Source organism: Sarcophilus harrisii, chromosome 4, assembly GCF_902635505.1.
Source record: "Sarcophilus harrisii chromosome 4, mSarHar1.11, whole genome shotgun sequence".
NCBI lineage: Eukaryota > Metazoa > Chordata > Mammalia > Dasyuromorphia > Dasyuridae > Sarcophilus > Sarcophilus harrisii.
Genome location: NC_045429.1, coordinates 142963700 through 142985892, shown reverse-complemented (window position 1 = coordinate 142985892; position 22193 = coordinate 142963700). Strand labels below are relative to the sequence as shown.

Genomic DNA, 22193 nt, shown 5'->3' with positions numbered 1-22193 from the left:
TTTAAAGCATATTGATTATCACTTAATGAATCATACAGTAATAACCGGTTATACAACTTACATGTCCATGTCCACTCTCCTCCATAAATACTGTAAAAACTTCAGTCATATACAAAGATAATCAATCATATCCTTAGATCTTGCCATCATCACTCCAAAAATGAACATCTTCAAGTTCAAAAATTCTGAAATTCTCTTATCTGACCATAACTTACTGGTTGTTTACCTCTGACTCTGCCTTCTACCAAATGTAATTTTTTCACTCACAATTTACTTTCTAATCTCTTAACCCCTCAATCATTTCTGAAACCACCTCTTGTGTTCTATCCACTAGGTTAATGCTATATGTTTCTCTACCAGAGTCCCTTATCATTTCACCAAGAGTCTGCCAAGCCTTGGTAACTCCTATCATTCACTACACACCATGTTTATTCCTATACAAATACTGAAAAAAAGGGGAAAAAATTATGCACTATTTTGATTAGATCCACTATACATTTATGTTAAACAACCTCAACTAGATCCTTATTGCTAATGGGCAATCTTACTATATCTCCTTCATGCATTCATTATCATGTTCTTCACAGCAGCTCTACTCTATCTCTTCCCACTCCTCTTCTGAGACTCCTGCTCCACATATTTTAAAAATAATAAGGTAATACCCCATGAGCTCCCTGTTTTCTTCTCTTCCTCATTCCATATGCCTTTTATCACTATTGTTTACCTTCACCTCTCTCACATGAAGGTCTTTTTATCAAAGCTAAGATACCATTGATCAATTGGAACTGAGTTAGATCTTCTCTTTGTTGAAGATATCCACTTCCATCAGAATACATCCTCATACAGTATCGTTGTTGAAGTATATAATATAAATGGAACTGATTTGGTTCATGTTGAAGAGGGCCATGTCCTTCAGAATTGATCATCATATAGTATTGTTGTTGAAGTATATAATGATCTCCTGGTTCTGCTCATTTCACTCAGCATCAGTTCATGTAAGTCTCTCTAAGTCTGTATTCATCCTGCTGGTCATTTCTTACAGAACAATAATATTCCGTTAACATTCATATACCACAATTTATCCAACCTATTCTCCAATTGATGGGCATCCATTCATTTTCCAGTTTCTAGCTACTACAAAGAGGGCCGTCACAAACATTTTTGCACATCCAGGTCTCTTTCCCTTCTTTAGTATCTCTTTAGGGTATAAGTCCAGTAATAATACTGCTGGATCAAAAGGTATGCACAGCTTGATAACTTTTTGAGCATAGTTCCAAATTGTTCTCCAGAATGGTGGATCAGTTCACATTTCCACCAACAATGTATCAGTGTCCCAGTTTTTCCACATCCCTCTCCAACATTTATCATTATCTTTTCCTGTCATCTTAACCAATCTGAGAGGTGCTATCACTTATTTTCAATCTCTCCCTCTCTACTGGCTGCTTCCCTACTGCCCATAAATACACCCATGTTTCCCCTATCCTCAAAAAAATCCTCATTTGATCCTTCTATCTCCTGCTAACTATCATCCTATCTCTCCTGCTCTTTGTGGTTAAACTTGAAAAGGCCATCTACAACAGCTACCCTCACTTTTTTTTTTTTAATTAACACCTTACAATCTAGCTGGAATTTATCATTCCATCAAAACTGCTCTCTCCAAAATTACCAATAATCTCTTAATTGCCAAATCCAATGGTTGTTTCTCAGTTCTCCTTCTCTTTCTTCTACCTTTTACAATGTTGATCAACTCTCCTCTCCTTGACATTCTCTTTTCTGTGTTTTTTTTTTTCAACACCATTCTTTCCTGGTTTTCCTCCTATCTATCTAACCACTCTTTTGTTTTCTTTACTGGATCCTCATCCTGATTACACTCCCTCAACCAAGTGTCCCATGAGGTTCTATTTTAGGCCCTCTTCTGTTTTTTCATTATACTGCTTTATTTGGTAGTTTCATCAGCGCTAATGGATTTAATTACTATCTCTATGCCTGATGATTCTCAAATCTACCCAGCCTGCCTCATTCTCTCTGTTGATTTCTAATCTTCAATTGACGTTCAGTTATGACAAACTGGATGTCAAAACAGACATCTTAATACATCCACCAACACTAAATCTCTTTCCCTTTTCCTAACTTCCTTATTACTGTGGAGGACAACATTATCTTTTAAAGTCTCCCAGGATGCTACATAGTTCTCATCACTGATTCCTCATTAAATCTCACTCTCTCTATCCAATCTGCTGCCAAGATCTGTTGATGTCACCTTTACATCTCTCCCAAACTCCTCCTTCTCTTTTTCTGACATTGCCACTACTCTGTAGATGCTTACCACCTCACAACTGGACTAATGCAATGGTTTGATGGTCTGCCTCCCCCAAAGTTCTCTCCAATCCTCTCCATCCCTCATTCAGCCACTAAAGTAAACCAATGATTTTGTCAACCTCTACTGAATAAACTACTTATCACCTCTCGGATTAAATATTAAATGTTCTGTTTAGCATTCAAAGCCCTTCATAAATTAGCCCCCTTCTACATTAAAATTTTCTTATCCCTTACTCCCTCCTATGTACTGTTTGATTCAATGATGTCTGTAAAAAAAGACTACATCTCTCAGCTCTGTCTCTGACTGTCCCCATTTTTTTTCATGTATAAAATGAAAATAATAACAACAATAAGGATTGTATTAAGGTCGTAGTTGTAAGAAAAACATCTTTATAAACCATAAAGCATTATATAAGATTATCACTAATGATAATTAAAAAAAAAAATCAACAGTATTGTCACAGATACCACACTACACAAAGAAATTTCTGAGAGCTATAGAAATCTATCTCAGGTTCTGTCAGGCTTTGTACTGAGCTTATTCTTAATTAAAACTTGAATGACAAGTGTCTCAATTTCTTTTTAGGGCAAAATCCTCACTCTCATCACTTGATCAGCCCACCTTTTCTATCATTCAATTCTTTGATTATATTCTTTAAAGTTATCCTTCACAATTCTTCTTTAGTAATATGTTGTTACCTGTTCATATCCATAATGCATCTTTCCTTTAAACTCTGTGTGATGCTCATCTTTAGTTTCCCTCCCTCCCCTCCAGAGGAAGTTATGATCATTCTTTTCAAAGAGACAAAAATCTTCATGGTGTATTTGTTTAATTACAATATTACAAGAGTCTATACATTACAAATATTGTAATTCTTTTCATTCACTTTCAGATAACTGATTGGGTTTTAATTTGATTATTTTAGATATAAACAAAATCTCTAGAGACAAGCACAGATGAATCCCTGTATATTATTCTCATGCTGAAAACAAAATAGGATTGCCATTTCTATTAAGACTCTAACTAAACACATTTCTATATTTAAAAAAAAATTCTTAGTAATTAGGCTATCTAAAGTAGGTATATAATCAGCTAGCTAAGTAATCAAAGCCGACATTGCTACAAAAATATAATCATAGAATATTAGAGCTAGAAGAAAAGTCATGGGTAAGTTAAACCCACAAAAGAATCCAAAAATTCCACATACACATGTGGTCGAAGCTTGTCCATGGGATTTTGAACAATGGCAAGACATGTTCAATCAACATTCACCCATCAGAAAGAATGTGCCTTACCCAGCATGTGCCATGACCTAGTTTCCTACAGTAGTGGCTGATCCGAGGAATACAATGCCACTTCCTTTACTGTTAAGTCACTCAAATTCCTTCATTGCCTTAGGGAATCAGGCAACCTATTTACCTGTCAAATTTTTAAAGGAAAAAACAACCCTGCTTATAGATAGAAACTACAAATGTGGGCATTTTAGTATGAAGTAAGTATTCAAACTACAACTTTTCTTCTACTTTTCCATGAAAGTGAAAAATGTTTGGAAATCTATCTTTCAGTTCAAAAACACCCTACTAAAATGAATAATTTTGGAGATTCAATCATCTTTCATAATCTCATCAAAACATACAAATCAAATATCAATCTGCTAAATTTTACAAAGATGGCATTTTTTGATAACTGGGGACCTAAACTGGGGATAGCAAAATTAGCAAAGTTATTAGAGTAAAAATCAATCAGATTGACTAGGATACATTTTCAGCATTAATCTAATAAAAGGAAAAAAGAAGTAAACTGGGGAACTATGATGATCCTGATACACTCAAGAATTTAAAAAAAAAAAGGTTATAACCAGATCTTGTTTACTCTGCTCTTTACTAAAGAAGGTATTAGGTAGAGACACATTCCCAAATGTCCTTTACAAAATCATACCCGAGTTAAAGGAGTAGGAGTTTTAGGGAGATAAATTTCAGCTCAAAATAAAGAAATGTTTAACAATTAGAGCTGTTCATCAATAAAACTGGCTAGTATGACAAGTCTATATAAACAAATAAAAAGTAACAATGTACTCTCTGGTGTACAAGTCCCCTTTCCTCACAAAACTCTCAAGTTATATTTTTATTTGCACTTCACAAACAAGAGAAATTTAAATTTACATAAGTGAAATAACTTGTCCATGTTCTTTCTCATAGCGAATTATAAAATTAGGAATAATATCTAGGATTCCAACTCCCAAGACCCCATATTCTTTATACTACACTCCCTCCTCACTTAAAGTGTTCAAACAGAACCTGGACTGACCACCTAAAAAGGAATGCAAAAGAGCTGAATTTTTTAATCTCGTTTGTATCATAGACCTTTTTGGTAGTATAGTGATACCTACAGACCTTCTCAAAACATATTTTTAAATGCACAAAGTAAAAAAATTATAGGGTTAAAAAACAAAACAAACACATTGAGAATATAGCTAACAAAACATTACAAAAAAAATTTATAGTCTTTAGGGTAAGAACTTTCTAGAGGATTTTTGCATAGGGTACAAATTGGATTTTACAATTCATTCAAGCTCTGAAAATCTGGAAGAACTACCAATTTCCACAGAAACTTTATTACATGGACTATTTCAGGTTCACATACATACAAAAAGTCATAATGAATGTATGTTAAAATTTAGATTCTATTTTATTCCTTTTTAGATGGGAACCCCAAAAGAAATATTTATTGCGTCCCTAACTAGAGAAGCCAATAGAAAAGGATGGCATAATGTTACTTTTACTGAAATGTAGTCTTTTGTACCTAAGAGAAAAAGAGGATTATCCAATATTCTTTTAACTCTCCTTCCTTCGCCTTTTTATTCAGTTGCTTTAATCTTTACCATCAATTCCCAGATGTTAAAAGTAACCCAACATTACAGAAGTTTTCACGATATTATTTGTAACTCAACATTATAGAACTTTCAAAAAGTTCCACCCAAATAGACTTCCAAGGATTCTTTAAGGTGAGAAAGCGTTTTTTAGGGTGAGGAGGTTTTTAAGATACCATTTCCAATATGAAATTACTTCTTAAAAGACAGAAGTGAAAACTATACTGTGATAGGGAGGAGCGATTCATCGAGTTCAAAAGATTATTTATTGGAGCCCGGGGGAAGGAGAGAATTCTTGGTGGTATCCCAGGCACATGAGCTTTAGAGATTCTTATCAAGGGTGCTTTCCCGGGGAAGGTCCTAGATGGCTATCACGCGGCGATAACGGGACTCGGACCAGATGCCGAAGATGCTCCAGGAAGATGCCCTGAGTCAAGTCTCCCAGAGGCCCCGGGGCCCCGAGCACGAACAGATGGGCAGTCTCCCGTCAGCGCTCTTCTCTGCCAGGACCAAGGGGACGGTCCTGCGTGAGTCCGTCTTCCCGGCCTCTCCGAAGCCTCGGACCCAGAGGCCTCCTTCAGGCACCGAGTTAGACTCAAATCCACATCCTCCTTCACATTCACATTTCCCATCACAGCTTGAGTCAATGTAACCCGGCCAAGCCAGGCCCGAGCCGGGCAGCCTTACCCATACCCTCCCGCCGGCGGCTATGGCCCCTGGACCCCCGCCAGCCTCGATGGGCGTGGGCCGCCGCAGCCACCGCCCCGCCGGCCCGGGCCTCGGGCGGAGGAAAAAGCAGGCCCCACCCGCGCGGCCAGCGCCGCCGGACCTACCTGCAGAGGAGCGGGACTCCAAGGTGGTGATGTCCACGGGCTGGAGGCCCGCTCGGGCTGAGCTTCGAACCCGTGCCAGGACCCCCAGGGTCCGAGTGGCGCAGGGAGCGGGAGCAGACGGGGCGCCGCCGGCCAACGCGGCACGTAGCGGGGGGAGGGAGGGGCCCCGAGGACCGGACTCTCCCCTCAGCGCCGGGCCGCCACCGGCGCCGCCGCCATTTTGTCTTCCGCTCCGTGTCGCCGCCGCCGCTGCTGCGGCCGCACTCCGCTCCAGGTTTCCCGGATGTGGGCATTTCCCGGCGTCGCTTGCGCGCGGCGTGGAGGGGGCGGGGATGGGGAGGGGGGGGAAGAAGAGGGGTTAAGAGAAAAGAGGGCGGGGGCCCAAAGCACTTGGGGCTTTTCCTGAACTCCTCTCTAGGCTCGGTGTCCCTCTCCTCCCTAGGCGGCAGTGGGGCTCAGCCGGCTATCGACTCTTTGACCTTCTGGTCGCTCGCAGGGTGGGAAAAGGAGCCTGCCGCGCTCTCTTCTACTCTTCAACGCGGAGACAGGACTTGGACTGCCTCGCGCGGATGATGGCAGGTGTGCTCCATTCCTCTAATTCCCCACTTCCCCCGCTCCTGCGCGGGTCACTGTGACCATCTTCTTCCTGAGCGGCAGCGAGGCGCCTCTCAGCCCGCTAGGGGCTGCCACAGCAAACGCCGAAGGAGACCGAGTCCTGCCTCAGAGTCAGAAAGACCCGACGCAAGGCTGTCGCTTCGGAGGCGGTCTGATTAAGCAATCATTTTTAAAATGGGGAAGCAGCCCTTAACAGGTTGTCAATTTCCCCAAAGTAGCACAGCTCGTAAGAGACGGAGCGGGGCGGAACCTGCAGCCAAATCCAGAAGCTTGTTCCCCCGCATCACACTCGATGCCTCTCTGACGGTGTTATTCGTTTTGATAGCAAAGTTGAATTCCGAATTTAAAAAAAAAATGACAAAAACCTTGGAAACGCCTAGAGCAAGTATTGAAATACAGATAGATTTCAGGGATGTTTAAACGCTGAGCGTAAAAAGTGAGAGAATGGGTCTTCAGGCAGTAGATACTAAAAGGGAGAATAGGGTCCCAGAAATTACCCTGACAGAAAAATAGATTTGGGGGAGAGCTAGAGCGGCTGCAGGAGCAAGTCAAGAGTGTGCACAAGATTTAAAGGGGAGAAGAGCGGCAGGATAAAAATGCTTCGGCAAAGAGATAAAGTGTAGTTGCTAGGAGCAACCACAGAAAAAGAAGCCATTGAGAAAGCGCACGCCTCGGAAGAGGCTGGATAGGAGAAAACGTTTAGCTGGGATGGAATGTTATTTGAATATTATGAAACTAAAAAAAAATGCTGTAAGTGTGCGCAAGGTGGGTAAGTTTTCTCTCTGAGGCCCCTCTACTGTACTGTACTCACCGCTTGTTCCCTAAGAGCAAGGGTGGGGGGCGGGGGAAGAGGGTATTATTATTCATAAGTGCCTGAGAACACTTATCAAAGAAACAGCCTGAGGAGGGGAGAGAAACAAATACTTGGATGCACACAGTACGGTCAAGAAGTGTGTTTAGAAAGTAGTGTAAAGGAAGAGAGAGTGAATTAGATGAGTCAGAAGAGGAACTGGATTTCTGTGCGAGTTAAGGCTACGTGAAATCCTGGCAACTGTGACTTGAGGGAGACAGCTGAGCATGAAAGTGAAAGGGCATCCTATAATGGGTCATCACTGTGCTCTAAGATTACCGAGATACTCCCTAGACATTAGTGATCATTATTGACGTGGCATTGAGTTTTGCCCTAGGGGTTTGTGAAAGTGAGTAGAGTGGAGTGCAAGTAAAGGAGAATGGACAGTTCTGTGATTGATTTGTAGGAATGCCTGAGTGAGGAGTTGATGGGTGTTTTTGTCTGGCTTCGGGTGCCTAGGTAGGATTTTCTACTAGCCTCGCTCTTGGGTTTATTAAAAAGTCCTTCTGCTTCAGGAATTAGATTTAGACTAATGTGCTTCATTGGTATTTTATGCCCTGGAACTGGGTCCCAGAATCTTTCTTAGAAAGAGCAATGAAGAGACAGACAGCCTTATCAAAAGAACTATTCAATCCATTTTTGATTTTTAATGGCAGTGAATCCACAACTTGGCAAATGGTTGAGATTAATTCAAGTGCCATAACAGATTGGGATTTGCTGCTTGAGAAGGTAGAGGGGATTAGGTGTCAGTGACATGTGTGAGAGGGGGTTGGGCTTCGTTGGCCTTCACCATGTGTAGTGATTTTAGCATTGCGGAGCTGAGATGATAAAGCCTGGCCTTATTCATTCTGTATTGCATACATATCTGGTAGATGTTCCTAAGGTTCTTGGAGTTTTCTCTATAGTAAATTTGGAGAGTATAGGACATAAAAGGGAACCAAACACAGAACAAAAGTGACAATCAATTTGAATGAGAGTATCTTAATAATCAGTCACTTCTTTGGTTATTTTGCATGGCTCACTCAACACTGCATTTTTCTCCACTAAAACTTTAATCAGCTCTTCCAAGTTTTGCTTTTTCTTGTATATTTTTTTTCTCAAATTAAAAAATTCCATCAGTTTCAGCACAGATGAGAAGTTGGGGAGAGAGGAAGGCAAGAGAGAAATTTAAATGAATATTCTGTATGTTTAGCTCAGCAAAGATGCAAGCTTTCAAAATTATTTGTCCCAAAGAGCATAATGAAGACAACAGAGCACTTGAGCGCTCACTAAACTCTTGATGACTGGACCTAAACAAACACAGGCATCTCTGAAGGATTTGGCAAAGAATTAAATTCCCTTTCCACTTTCAGTTCTTAAAGTAGACTTAGGTTCATCTATTATGAAAACAGTTTGAAATGCTGGCCAAGAAGCATAATTGTGCATGTAACAAGATGAATTGAGTCGAAAAACATTTGGTATTGGCTAAGAAAGAATGGTGAATCAGTGAAATGGTTTAGATACACATGACATAATAATCAATAACTATAGTAATTTACTATCTGATAAGCCTCCAAACTCTAGCTTCTGGGATAAAAACTCACTATTTCACAAAAATTGCTGGGAAAACTGGAAAATACTATCAGAAACTTAGCATAGACCTACATCTCATACCCCATACCAAAATAAGATCAAAATAGGTACATGATTTGGGCATAAAGAGTGATACTATAAGTATAGTAGGAGATCAAGGAATAGTTTACATATCCCTTTGGAGAAGGGAGGAATTTATGACCAAACAAGAACAAGAGAACATTATGAAATGCAAAATGGACAACTTTAATTACATTAAATTAAAAAGGTTTTGCCCAAACAAAACCAACACATACAAGATTAAAAGGGAAGTATGAGGCTGAGAAAAAAAATTATAGCCAGTCTTTCTGATAAAGATCTCATTTCTAAAGCATTCCCCAAATGACTTAAAAGCCATTCCCCAATTGAGAAATGGTCTGAGGATAAGAACAATTTTCAGATGATGAAATTAAAGCTATCCATGCTCACAGAAAAAATGCTCTCAATCACTATTGATTAGAAATGCAAATTATAACAACTTTGAGGTACTTCACACCTTGCAGATTGGTTTAAAATGACAGGAAAAGATAAATGTTGGAGAGGACGTGGGAAAATTTGGACATTATTGGTCGAGTTGTGAAATGATTCTCCCATTCTGGAGAACAATTTGGAACTACGCCCACAGGGCTATAAAACTGTGCACACCTTTTGATCCAGCAGTGCCACTACTGGATCTGAATCCTAAGAAAATCATAAAATGACCCATATGTGCAAAAATGTTTGTAGCAGCACTTTTTGTGGTGGCAAAGAATTGGAAAATAAGTAGATGCCCATCAATTGGGAATGGCTAAATGTTATAGTATATAAAAGTAATGGAATAATCTATAAAAAATTATTAACAAGGTGATTTTAGAAAGGCCTGAAAATTTTGGCAAAAAGCAGAACCAGGAATACATTGTACACAATACAGCAAGAATATGTGATAATCAACTACGAAAGACTTGGTTCTTCTCAGTGGTTCAATGAATATGCTATGTTCACTTCCCCCCCCCCCCTGCTTTTTTTTTTCTCTTATGGTTTTTTCCTTTTCTAATTTTTCTCTCTCAACATGATTAATAAAGAAATGTGTATTTTAAAAAATAATGTACATGTATAACCAGAGAAAATAAAACAATTAAAAAAAAAAAGATTAACTGAATCGCTCTAGCAGGTACAACCATCTAAATATGCATTCACCATGGACCTAAAATGGGAAATTGGCAGTTCAAGTTCTGTAGACAGGAGTTGTTGAAGGTATGGGATGATATAAAATGAGAAAAATTATGTTAGTGTCAAATTATCACAGAAATACAAAAGAAAAATCAAACTTAACAGACCACATCAAAGTGAATGTTAGGGAACCAAGTATCCACTTCAGCTAATGCAAGTTGGTACAGAGGATTCTCTATGATTCTTTGAGGTCTGTATCAATGTAGACAGCTCTTCCTTCAAGTTATTATTAAAAACACTTGGGTTTTACACTTGGTAAATACATCCTTTTATTAGCCTTACATTTGTTTATGCTCTATACGTTTATATATGTGTGTGCGTGTGTTTATATACACACACACACACACACACACACACACACTTCCTGTCTCCCTCTTTCTATAATCTGAAAGCTTTGTAAACGGGAATTGTTTCACTTTGTATTTGTATTTCCAGTGCTTGGAAAATGTTAAATATGTAATATTTACTGGTCTCTACTGTTTATTCTAGATATATAGTGTTATACAAGTTGTATAGAGTAGGGTTTTTTTTACACCTTTTTTCACTCTCAACCCCTTTTCACCCAAGAAATTTTTATGTGACTTTGGGTATGTATATATATAAAATAGGGATAAAATCAAAATATTATCAATATTAATTTAATAATTAACATTAATATTATTTTCCAAAACATATACATAGATAATTCTGTAACATTAGCCCTTGCAAAACCTTGTGTTCCAATTTTCCTCCCATTTTTCCCACCCCCCCCCCAGATGGCAAGTAGTCATGTTAAACATGGTAGAAATATGTTAAATCCAATATATGCATACATATTTATACAATTATATTGCTGTACAAGAAAAATCCAATCAAACTAGAAAATGATGAAAAAAATAAAATGCAAGCAAACACAAAAGAGTGAGAATGTTATGTTGTGAATCACACTCAGTTCCCACAGTGGTATAGATGGCTTTTTTGATCACAAGACCATTGGAACTGGTCTGAATCATCTCGTTTTTTTTTTGTTTGGTTTTTTTGTTTGTTTTAGGTTGATAAAAGAGGTTTATTATGGGGTTTGGAAGTAAGGTTAAAGTATAGTTAAGAAAATAGGTAAAGGTAGAGATAAGAAGGGCACTGGACAAGAGTTCCAGTGGACAGAGGGTCCTGACATGCCAGGTATAAGGCTGGCATGTTTGGGACTTCTGCAAAGAGGAGGTCCCAACTTGGCCCCTTTTATAATGGGAGATGTAGCTAGAAGGGCCTATGGGTGTAGCCCTAAGCTGGCTCAGATCTGGGTGGGGCTGGGACAGGTCCGGATCTTCTATTGGAATTCAAAGGGACTAGGTGAATCATCTCATTGTTGAAGAGAACCATGTCCAACAGAACTGATCATCCTAAAATATTGCTGTTGCCATGTACAATGATCTTATGGTTCTGCTCATTTCACTTAGCATCAGTTCATATAGGTTTCTCCAGTGTTGTATCACTTTCAACAGGGAAGTGATATGTACTTGAATCCTCTCTATATATTTGATCTGAATCAGTTACTTTTCTTACTTCTTTTTAGATCCATTTCTTTTTCTCTAAGCATTTCAAGGACTATGTTATTGGGGTCTAAGTGTGATGAAGACAGTTTATTGAAATGATTTTTACAAATCTTTTCCATTTTTTGTGTTTGTAGCACTCTCCTACTTCATCCTTGGGGTGTTTTTGTTTCGTTTTTCAGGTTTTGTTTGTTTGCAAAGCTTTATTTGGCTGCCAAAGGCAATAGGCAATTCATCATAAAACTCTTATGAAAGCCAGGCATGGTTGCACATGTCTGTAATACTAGTTACCAGAGAGGTTAAGGCCGGTGGATCTCTTGAGCTTAGGAGCTGGGAACTACAGTGGACCAAATTAGGTATCTACAGTAAGTTTAGGATCAATGTGCTAAGTCTTTGGGAAGAAGAGCAAGAAGTGTGCACAGAGTTGTTTAAGGAATGTCAAACTGGCCCAAGCCATAAATGGACAGGTCAGACCTTCTATCCTGAACTAGATCTATGAGTAGCCCTCCTACTTTGAAATTGGAAGACCAAGTTTGCTATTTTATTTTTTAATTAAAAAAAATTATAATGGACAATTAGCAGCAGTACTAATAGGAAAGGATAAGACAGTCAATGAATATTGAAGGAAAATAACAGCTGAATAGATCTCATTTCTTTCTAGTATCTATTATGCGTACCCATTCTGAACAAAAATCCTACCTTTTTTGTTTTTACCCTCATGCATAATTCCTTTAATTTCTTATAAAGAGACAGCAGTTTTAGCCTCACTCCTCATATTGATCCTATATTCCCATAATCATTTCCACTTCTTTAAGTTTTTACCTCTCTACTGGTCCATTTGCTGTGTTTACAAACATGTTCAGGTCTCTCCCTTTCTTAAAAAAACAAAAACAACAAAACCATTATTCAATCCGCTTTCCTGCTTTCACAAACTCCCAGAAAAAAACTTTAATTTACTTCTTGGGCTCTTGAAATCTGACTTCATTACTCAAAAGTATTCTCCCTAAAGATGATCTTTTATTAACCAATCCTAACAGTTCTTGCTCATTCTTCATCCTGTCTGCAGCATTTAGCACTATTGGACCTTCTCTTCCCTTAGATATTTTTTCCTTTCAAGTTTTCATGACACTATTCTGTTTCTCTTTTGTCTCTTCTCACTTCTTGCTAGGTGATTAGCCTCTTAATTGTTCTCCCAGTTTCAAGTGTCTTCCCTTTCCAATGCATCCTCCATGCACCTTGCCAAAGTGATTTTTCTGAAGCACAAATCCATGTTTGTCTACTGCTCAATAAATTAAAGTTGCTTATTACCATTAGAATCAAATATAAACTCCTTCCATTTTTTATCCTCTTTTATCTCCTGTGTTCATCTCCTTTTTATCAAGTTCCCTGTAGGTGTACAATAATTTTCTTTCTTTACATTGTTCATAGTTCTAAAGAAAACTTCATCAGAATAATTTTCATTTTTGAAGATTTTTCTTAGTCTTGGGTTGACTTCCCCTGTATAATTTCAAACTATAATATCCTTCCCTATTTTTCTCTGAACTCTGAAATTTGATCTTCCAAAAGCTCAATATTTGACTAAATCTATTTTCTATTATAAATTCTGTGATGGAGTAGACACCTCTCCATCCCTCCCATTTCCCTTTCACCCCTCTCCACCACCCCTCTTTTGGTCACAAGTTCAAAATAGCAATACTCCTTATTTTCTACATTTTAAAAATGAAATTATGAAAGAGGCAACTGAAACATTTATCAGCCGTTTTACTTTTAGTTTTAGTAAATGTCTATAAAATTGAAATTCTTAATCACTATTTCAAAATCAACATTTCATACACAGAACTTATCTTCCACTACCAAACTTACCCTTCATCCTTAATTCCTTATTTGAGGATATCACTGTTCTTCCAGAAACTAGGTACATAATCTGTTATCCTTGACTGTTCCCTCTCCTTTACCTTCACATCTATTCAGATGCCAAGCCTTGTCAATTATTGCTCCAGCTCTTGTGTCTAAGGTTCCACTACACTTATCTAGCCCCTAGTAGAACAGCAAATGCTTTGGTTGGAGGCTCTTGAAATTTGGGTGGAAGTGAACCCATATTGTGTACCTTATCCTTTTGTTTTGAGAGGGCCTACATTCAAGAGGAAATGGTGACCCAAGTGCTGCACTTGGAAATAAGTTGCATTCTATTATTATTGCTATTATCATTGACTATTATATTTATTCATTGGGCAAAGAAATTTTTTACTGACTCAAGTTTCTTGCCTTTTTTGTTCTTATAACAACTGATTTAGTTTAAATTTCTTAGCACTTATTTACTTTGCACTCATGGCACTTGGTTGTTATTATGGTTGAGCCACAGGGCCGTGGCCAAGCTTGCTACCCAGCCCCTAGTACCACTGCTAATTGCCCTCCCTTGTGGGTAGCTTCTCCCAAGTAAAGGCAGTGGAGCACAGGACTGTCAGGTGGGAGCCCATGGTGCTGAAGGTTGCATGCTTTTGCAGAAAAGGGTCAAGGCCCTTCCCTGCAGTATGATGTGGCTGTAGCATAGAGTCTCTCCCAACTGCCAAACAGTAGTACTGGAAGAGCACAGAGTAGTTGGTGAATTTAGCAGGAAGAGAAATAGCAAGAGCAGCAGTGGCAGTGGTGATGTGAGCAGCAATAATAGCCAGAGCACAAATGAAGGTGGTGGGACCCCAGGACTCTTAGCAACCCCAGGGGTCATCCCATAGCTTCCCTCTCCACATCCATTCCTCCCCAGGAAGCCTGGATGATGTGAGGTCAAGGGAGAGTATAAAGGTGTCAGTTCCCCTCTGGAAGTGAATTGGGTCAAGGAAGGAAGGAATCCAGCTGGGTTAGGCTGGTTTATTTCTTTGCAGCTGGAAGGCCCCACTTGCCCCTTTGAAGAATCAGGTAGGGAAGAAATAGTTAGACTAAAATGTACTCTTTATGGAAAAATTTGTTCAGGACTCATCATTTTGCCCACTTGTCATGCCCTTGGAACTAATTAATAATGAATTTTGAGGTACCATTATACCCTTTTTTATGTACTCTTAAGTTCTTAATTTTCTGAAGAAGGTATTCAAGATAGATATGCTGTACCTCTTTAGGTCTCTATAGCCTACAATCACCTGGGTTTTTAAACTATTAAACTTTATTTGTCAACTTACTTTTCATTTAGTTCCTCTCTATGTTCATTTATGCCTTAATTACTAAGTATCAAACTGCATATAGAATTCATATGGACAGTTTTAACCCGTTCTTCAAGAAATTTGTCTACCTTCTTAGCCTCTGCAACAATTGTGGCATAAGATGAAATTACTTTGTGATGATAATTTTGCACTTTTCACGGGCACTACAACACAACCACATCCATACAGCCTGTGAAATTTTCTTGTTGCCAAATCAGCTTATATAAGGACCTCATAATATAATTTCCTCTAAAACTTTTTTTTTATTTACTAATACAGTGCTATTACAAGTCACTACCTTTCACATGAAAAATAAAGTATCAAGTTTATTATTAAAACTACACATAATTTTGGAACTTTGCATAGTTTAGTTTTGTAACAACCAGTCTCTGATTTCTATAGTTGTGTGGCTGTTATTTCATCTGTGCCCTAATATTCTTATTTTTGAAATGTTAATAATAATAATAATAATGATGATGGTGGTGACTGCCAGGATATCTCTGTAACACTTCACAGTTTGCAAAGTACATTACACGTTATCTCATTTGATCCTCAACAACAACCCTATAAGGTAGGTGGCTAATATAAGGATGAGAACATCTGCCCCACTTACCTAGGAAAATAGATGATTTAAGTACATGAAAGCATTTTGAAAAAATTAAAACTCAATATAAATGCAGTTTTATTAATAATTAAGTTTGTAATGACATACCTGAACACTTCACTAACTGAAAAAAGCAGTTATGAAAAAGGTTAAAATTCTTAAAAGATATTTAAAAGACACTCTAAGGCAAAATTTGGTTTTGTTCTGCAAAGATTGGCAGGTTAATTATAAGAATCAGAAAGTTTTTCATTTATGTACAAGTGTTAAAAATAAACCGTTAAAAACTTCATAAATAATAAACTTTTGTGCAGATATACCCCACCTATCATGCTTGACTGATTTCATAAAAATATATTAGGTGAAGCAAAATTACAAATGGCAATTAGTTATACATAAATACTGAGGAGGTAGAATGATTGGAAAACATTTTTCTGCATGGCAAACTCTTCTCTGTTCTCTGGAATAATAGTTAAAAGGAGATTTCACCCAATGCAAGAGAAAATATTGCTAAGAATTTAATGAATACTAAATTAATAAATTATGATTAAGAACATACCTTTATTATATTTAAATACATTTATACTTTCAGAAGACTTGTCAGGACTGAATACCTGATATAAAATATAAGACTTAAAAAAATATATAAGACTTGAGGGGTTCAAATACAAATTTATTAACTGATGGCCATTACTGTTCTCTAATGATGAGATTGTCTTAGTTCAAATAATTAGCTTCAGTAATTGAAAAGAGAATGGTGATTCATACACTGAACTCTTCTTTCTTCTTCAGTATTATTAGTATTCTAATCTAATATCGCTTTATTCAGATTACTTCATACATGTCTTTAAACAAATTAATGCTCATACTTCATAGAAAAAAGTAGATGTATTCAACTTTTAAGTTTTATTACAAAAATAAATGAGATATAAAGCAATACTAAAACAACTAAAAATCTGATGAAAATATTTATTTCAATAGAAAAGCTAAATAAAAATTATTTTTTCATGAAATGCTAAGGTAAATATATAGTTCTATTATGTCAACATAATAGACTGTGACTTAATTCTGAATACTGTTTGATGAAAAGTTCTGACACTTTGACAACAAATTTTCATTAGTGTCCTATAATGTTTCACACTGAGAACCCATCAGGTAACCAAATTCATTACTTTTATATATACATTACTCATTGACAAATAAATTGAACTTACCAAATTCCTAACCGCATTAAATGTCTTTGTACAAAATCAGGTCAGGATTTTTTAAATCAAGAAAGTTTAGAATTTTTTAGTAGAAAAAAATTTAAAATATTCAAACAAAATAAATTTTGTCTTAATATGTCAAAACATTATTAAACAAACTAGATTTTCTCATCTTTTTAAAATATTGACATTCCAGATTTTAAGACTTTAAAGATAATGCTTATTCCATTAGTTCCAACTAACATTCTTTTTTTTCTCAAAAAGCAGACACATTTCATATAGGAAAACCAATGCTGAATAAATGAATAACAGAATAAAACAAAATGTCACTGGCCAGTGATTCCTAAAGAAAGAAGAAACTGTTATACTGCTCAACAGAAGAATTCCTCTATTACTAGCACAGGTTTGTTAGTTTTAAGTCTAGGATAGTGCCCTTCTGAATGTTTGTTGGATATTTGTTTCACGTACATCAAAATGAAGGACAGGAGGTCTTTTCAGTTGTTAAGGGTTAGGACAACTGGAGTTACTTTTTTTTTCATCACTATTCTCACAATGAAAAATCTTAACATACCAAATCTTAGAAAATCAGTTTATCTCTGCTCATAATTACTTCTTAAACATTACCATAATGTAACGTGAAATTACTGCAACTAAGATTTTAAAATAAAAAAAATTTTTTTAAAGCATTAACAGTAACCCAAAGATATCTTTGATACTCTTTGAAATATTCCATCCAAGTCTTACAATCAGGTACACTCAACTATCAAAACCAAAAACTTTTTTTTTCATTCATTTACTAATGATTCCATATTAGAATAAAGGTTCCCATTGAGAAGTTTACATACAAGCTTGGGATTCAAAAAGAAAAATACTGTCAAAATACAGGCAAATCAAAATTCAGAAGTGAGACTTAACATTCATGAGAAAAGTTGTCTAGTAACATAAATTGCTTCTGCATCAGTTCCACAAAGAAGACAAGATCCTAAAACGTCCAAACTGTTGACTGACAGTGTCCTATTTGGCAATAAGCTAGTGATCTCGATACGATCTTTTGCAGGATCCGTGCTGAGCCAAGAACTTATAAGGGATTGGTTAACATTAAGCTGGTTACTTGAAGGATGAGCTAATAATGTACTATTTCTTCCACCTGTGAAAAACATAGTTAACAACTTTTGTAAATGAATATTTCATTTGTGACCTTTTCAAATAATATGTATATTTATGTTTAAAAGGTATTTGCTATTCGTGCGTGTGTGCATATATATATATATATTTTTTTTTTTTTTTTGGGGGGGGGGGGGGGGGGGAGGGCAATTGGGGTTAAGTGACTTGCCCCGGGGTCACACAGCTAGGAAATGTTAAGTGTCTGAGAGCATATTTGAACTCAGGTCTGACTTCAGGGCTGGTGTTCTATCCACTGCGCCACCTAGCTGCCCTTATTTGTATTTCTTTAATGCTCAAAATATATTAGATTGATAATTCTATCACCCCAAAACATGAACAAGGCACTTATGGAAATGTACAAATTGCCTGACAATTAATTTGATTAATCTCAAGTACCCATAAGATCACCTTTAAATCTTTTATCACAGCAGGCATTTCAAACTTTTAGTCATATCAGCCTTTTCCTGAAAATCTACTAATACTAAAATTGTCCAAAAACAAACAAAAATTTCTTAAAAAGTAGAGCTTGAAATTATCCACTATGAAATATGTTTAAAAGAACTGCACTTTTAACCACTGTTAGATTACTTACTGTTTAGGGGAGGAGGTTGAAAGGAAGAAAGGGAGAAAAATTTGGAATACAAGATTTTTCAAGGGTGAATGTTGAAAACTATCTTTGCATGTATTTAGAAATGAGAAAGCTATTATTAAATTTTTTTTTTTTTTAATTATCCACTATGGAGTTATTTCATTCTAATCTTTTTTGAAAGGTTTGAGACAGACTGGTCCTAGGACAAATTGTTATCCAAAGATTATTCCTTTGTATTCAATATTTTATATTCTATGAAATAACCGATTGTATAATCTGATAAAAGCATTAGAATGTAAATTCATCCTATTCAGGAAAGCATTCTCAACACAATAGGGCTATTTACCTCAAGTTTGTTTTAACATGATTTTGATATTCACTGTTAGATCCTTATATATAAGTTTGAAATATTTTTATTCCATATAGTTTGGGGACAATGAATATTTAATATAGTAACATCTGTTGAAAATGTGGTTCTTAAGCTTTTATTAATTAATGTTATATCCAATATCCAACAGTTTAGTCTAATAATGGTATGGTTTCAAGATACCTTATCTCCAGATTATTTTGAGAGCTGTATTTATGTAAGGGTATTTGTTATTTTTCATCAAAGAAAGCAAACTTGTAATGTGTGTATTTATAGGCACCAGATCATCTCTTGCTAAGTATTCAGTAGGCAATAAACTCTCACAGCCTGGGCAGTTTCCACCATTTCCTTGCATAATCTACATTTACTAAATCCAGCTACTTAATGATAATCCTTCTGTGATTTCTGATGGTGATACTCTAATCCTGAATAACCTCCATAAACCCTTCCACTTCTCAAACAAATCTTAAGTAGCTGGATTTAGTAAATGTAGACTGTGCAAAGAAATGGTGGATTTGTAAAGTATTTTCAAAAGGAGTTTGCTTATAGATGAACTTTATAAAATTATTAAGAAGCAGAATTAAAAGGCCCTTCATTGATCTATTTGCAAGAACCCTGCCAATAATATGTCAACAGATAAGACAATTAACAAGTTCAGTGATGTATACCTATTATCAACCTCTACTATTGCTTGGTAAAGTGATATTGCTTATTCCAAAAACATTTTTGTAGAATTTTGAAGTTCCCATTTTGTCCTTTATGAATATCTATTGATCTGTTTCCTAATTCTTAACATGGAAATGCTAAAATTTCGAAAGCTGCCTCAGAAAATGAACCATGTTTTGTTAATATTGTGATTTGGTATATTTATTAAAATGCTTTCCAAATCCATTTCGGTGTATTTTACAACTCTAAAGATATATATCAATATCTACATTGCATTGATCTTAATTACTTCCAATTTATAACTTTAATTTCAGGATGCCAGTAAACTTCTTACTATATCCAGTCATAGCCTTATTGATATCTTTATCTTCAATGTCTTGCCTGGCGATCAAGGTATTTGCAAGAATCACATATATCTCTTTGCTTAATGTGACCTCCAGAATCAAGTTTTACGTCTTCAGTCTCTTGTTCCTTTGGCATATATCCAAAATCTTACTATCATTAATTTCATTGATGCCTCTTGTTTTTACATCACATTCATTTCCCAAATATATCCCTCATTACCCAACAAGTATTCCTTTGAAACCAAAATTTAAAAAAAAAAAAAAAAAGGAGTTCAACAAAACCAATGTATCACCCACGTGACAGCATAGGTAATATCTTGTATCTGTAGTGCTCTATTACTTTGGATAAGAGAGGCATTTTTAAAAACTTTTCTTCTGTAAATCTTGATCATGTGCTATTTCATTTTTTAAAAATGTTTTCAATTTACATTGTTATAGTTATTGTATGTGTTGTTTTCTTGGTTCTGTTTATTTTACTCTGTATCATTTTATTAAAGGCTTCTATTTTTTGGAATTCTCATTCGTTGTTTCTTATGGCACAATAACTACTATTTGTTCATGTACCATAATATAAAATGTTTAGCCATTCCCCAAATCAATAAACATATAATTAATTTCCAGTTCTTTTGTTACTACAAAAAATGTTGCTATATTCTGGATAGAAGATGTATTCCTCCTATTTCTTGATCAATTTTTTAAAAGCAAAATTTGACTTGGAAGAGTAAAATATAGAAATTAAATATAACTTTTTTCAGTGTCTCTTCAACAAGGTATAAAATGGGGAGATGCTTGACAAAAAGCATTTGCTTTTGTCATAGATATACACATATTCTGTACTCATTTGAGCTAGTGATTCAAATAGGAAAAACAAAATGGATGAAAAATGCAAACTTCTCAGATTGTAATTTGCAGCTGGCTGGCTAATCCAGTGAATGAATCCACTTATGCAATAATCTTGGGTAGATACTGCAATTGAGCAAAAAAAAACGGCCCAGAATTGAGGAAAATTAAGCAGGAGAATGTACTGGACTGCATTTGGAAATTGTGTCCAGTTTCCAACAATCTCAAGTTGTTTCCTAACACAAGAAAGCCAACTTTTAACCCAATATTCTTCTAATAATGCTATATAGTTGCAATTATGGAATACCACACTATTCAAACAAAACTGTCAGTGACACAGGAGGCAATAGAGAGATGTATATAGGTATACAGTAAGCTACAGCATGTTATCAATAAAGATATGGCACATAAAAGTAACTTAAAGGACATTTTCCAAAATTTTGTAAGATCTTGAAAGAAAGAGTTCTAGCAATATGATCTATGAAGGATTCATAAATGGTCAAGAATTGCACCTATAGAGGGAATATAACCTAAGAGATCATGAATCCATTAATTAATTAAATGTAACTTCCAATTATCTGACCTAGTATAAGGGAATGAACAGTACGGGGAAAAATCAAATTCACAAATCATCCTCAATCTCCTTTTGGTTAATGGCTTCAAACCCTCTCCCCAACTTCCCAAAGTCCAGCTTTTGACTAAATCCAATATAATGACATAGATTTCATTTGGCCTTCAAAACCTGGCTCTCAAGTCTTTCCTATATGAAGTCTTCTAAGACCATTCTGGCCTATGATAATTATTTTTTTTTTTTTAAACTCTGAACATGTATTTTTAATTTGCCTATTATTCATCTATTGTCTTGTGGCATTTCTATTGTTAACATTTTATTTATGTATAACTTGCCTTCCACCTAAATCATAAATTCCTTGAAGGAACAAGGTCTTATGTTTCTTTTAAAGTATTCAATAATTGTCCATTTTCTTTTCTATTATGTTAAAATTTAACTATTCTTTATATGTGTTGAATCTTGGAGGTTTCTAACTTGTAATCCTGCAGTTTCTTTTTATTTGATTCCTGAAGCTTTCCCTATGTCTGAGGAAATTTGCCTTGACAATTTTTTGGCAATTTCATGTTCAAATTCTTTTTTTCTAGATGTTGACATGTCATGATCTATCACATAGCTGTTTCAACTGATTCTTAATTTTTCATTATTTAAATAATTTAATGATTTTCTGCAGTTATTTTTCTGGCTGATTGTGCTGCTTCTCTTCCCCCCTCAGTAAATTATATTGTTAGTTGATTCTATTGACCTTCTTGGGCATTTTATTATATACTTTACAGTTTTAATTCTTCTCCTCCCTCCCCCAATTGTCTTTTAAATCTAGCTTGA

At 36.0% G+C, this 22193-nt stretch overlaps 2 protein-coding genes across 2 annotated transcripts in view; both read right to left on the bottom strand.

Moving 5' to 3' along the window:
• Positions 1-6116, bottom strand: part of LATS1 (large tumor suppressor kinase 1) — a 39416-nt gene extending 33300 nt beyond the window's left edge. Inside the window, exon 1 of the mRNA XM_031937637.1 lies at positions 6023-6116. The gene's annotated coding sequence lies outside the window, so the exon portion shown is untranslated. The remainder of the gene's footprint in view (positions 1-6022) is intronic.
• A 10161-nt stretch (positions 6117-16277) lies between these two features.
• The window catches only part of NUP43 (nucleoporin 43), a 29067-nt gene continuing 23151 nt past the window's right edge, over positions 16278-22193 (bottom strand). Inside the window, exon 8 of the mRNA XM_003769531.4 lies at positions 16278-17977. Within this exon, the coding sequence (XP_003769579.1) occupies positions 17748-17977 (230 nt within the window). The 3' untranslated portion in view covers positions 16278-17747. The remainder of the gene's footprint in view (positions 17978-22193) is intronic.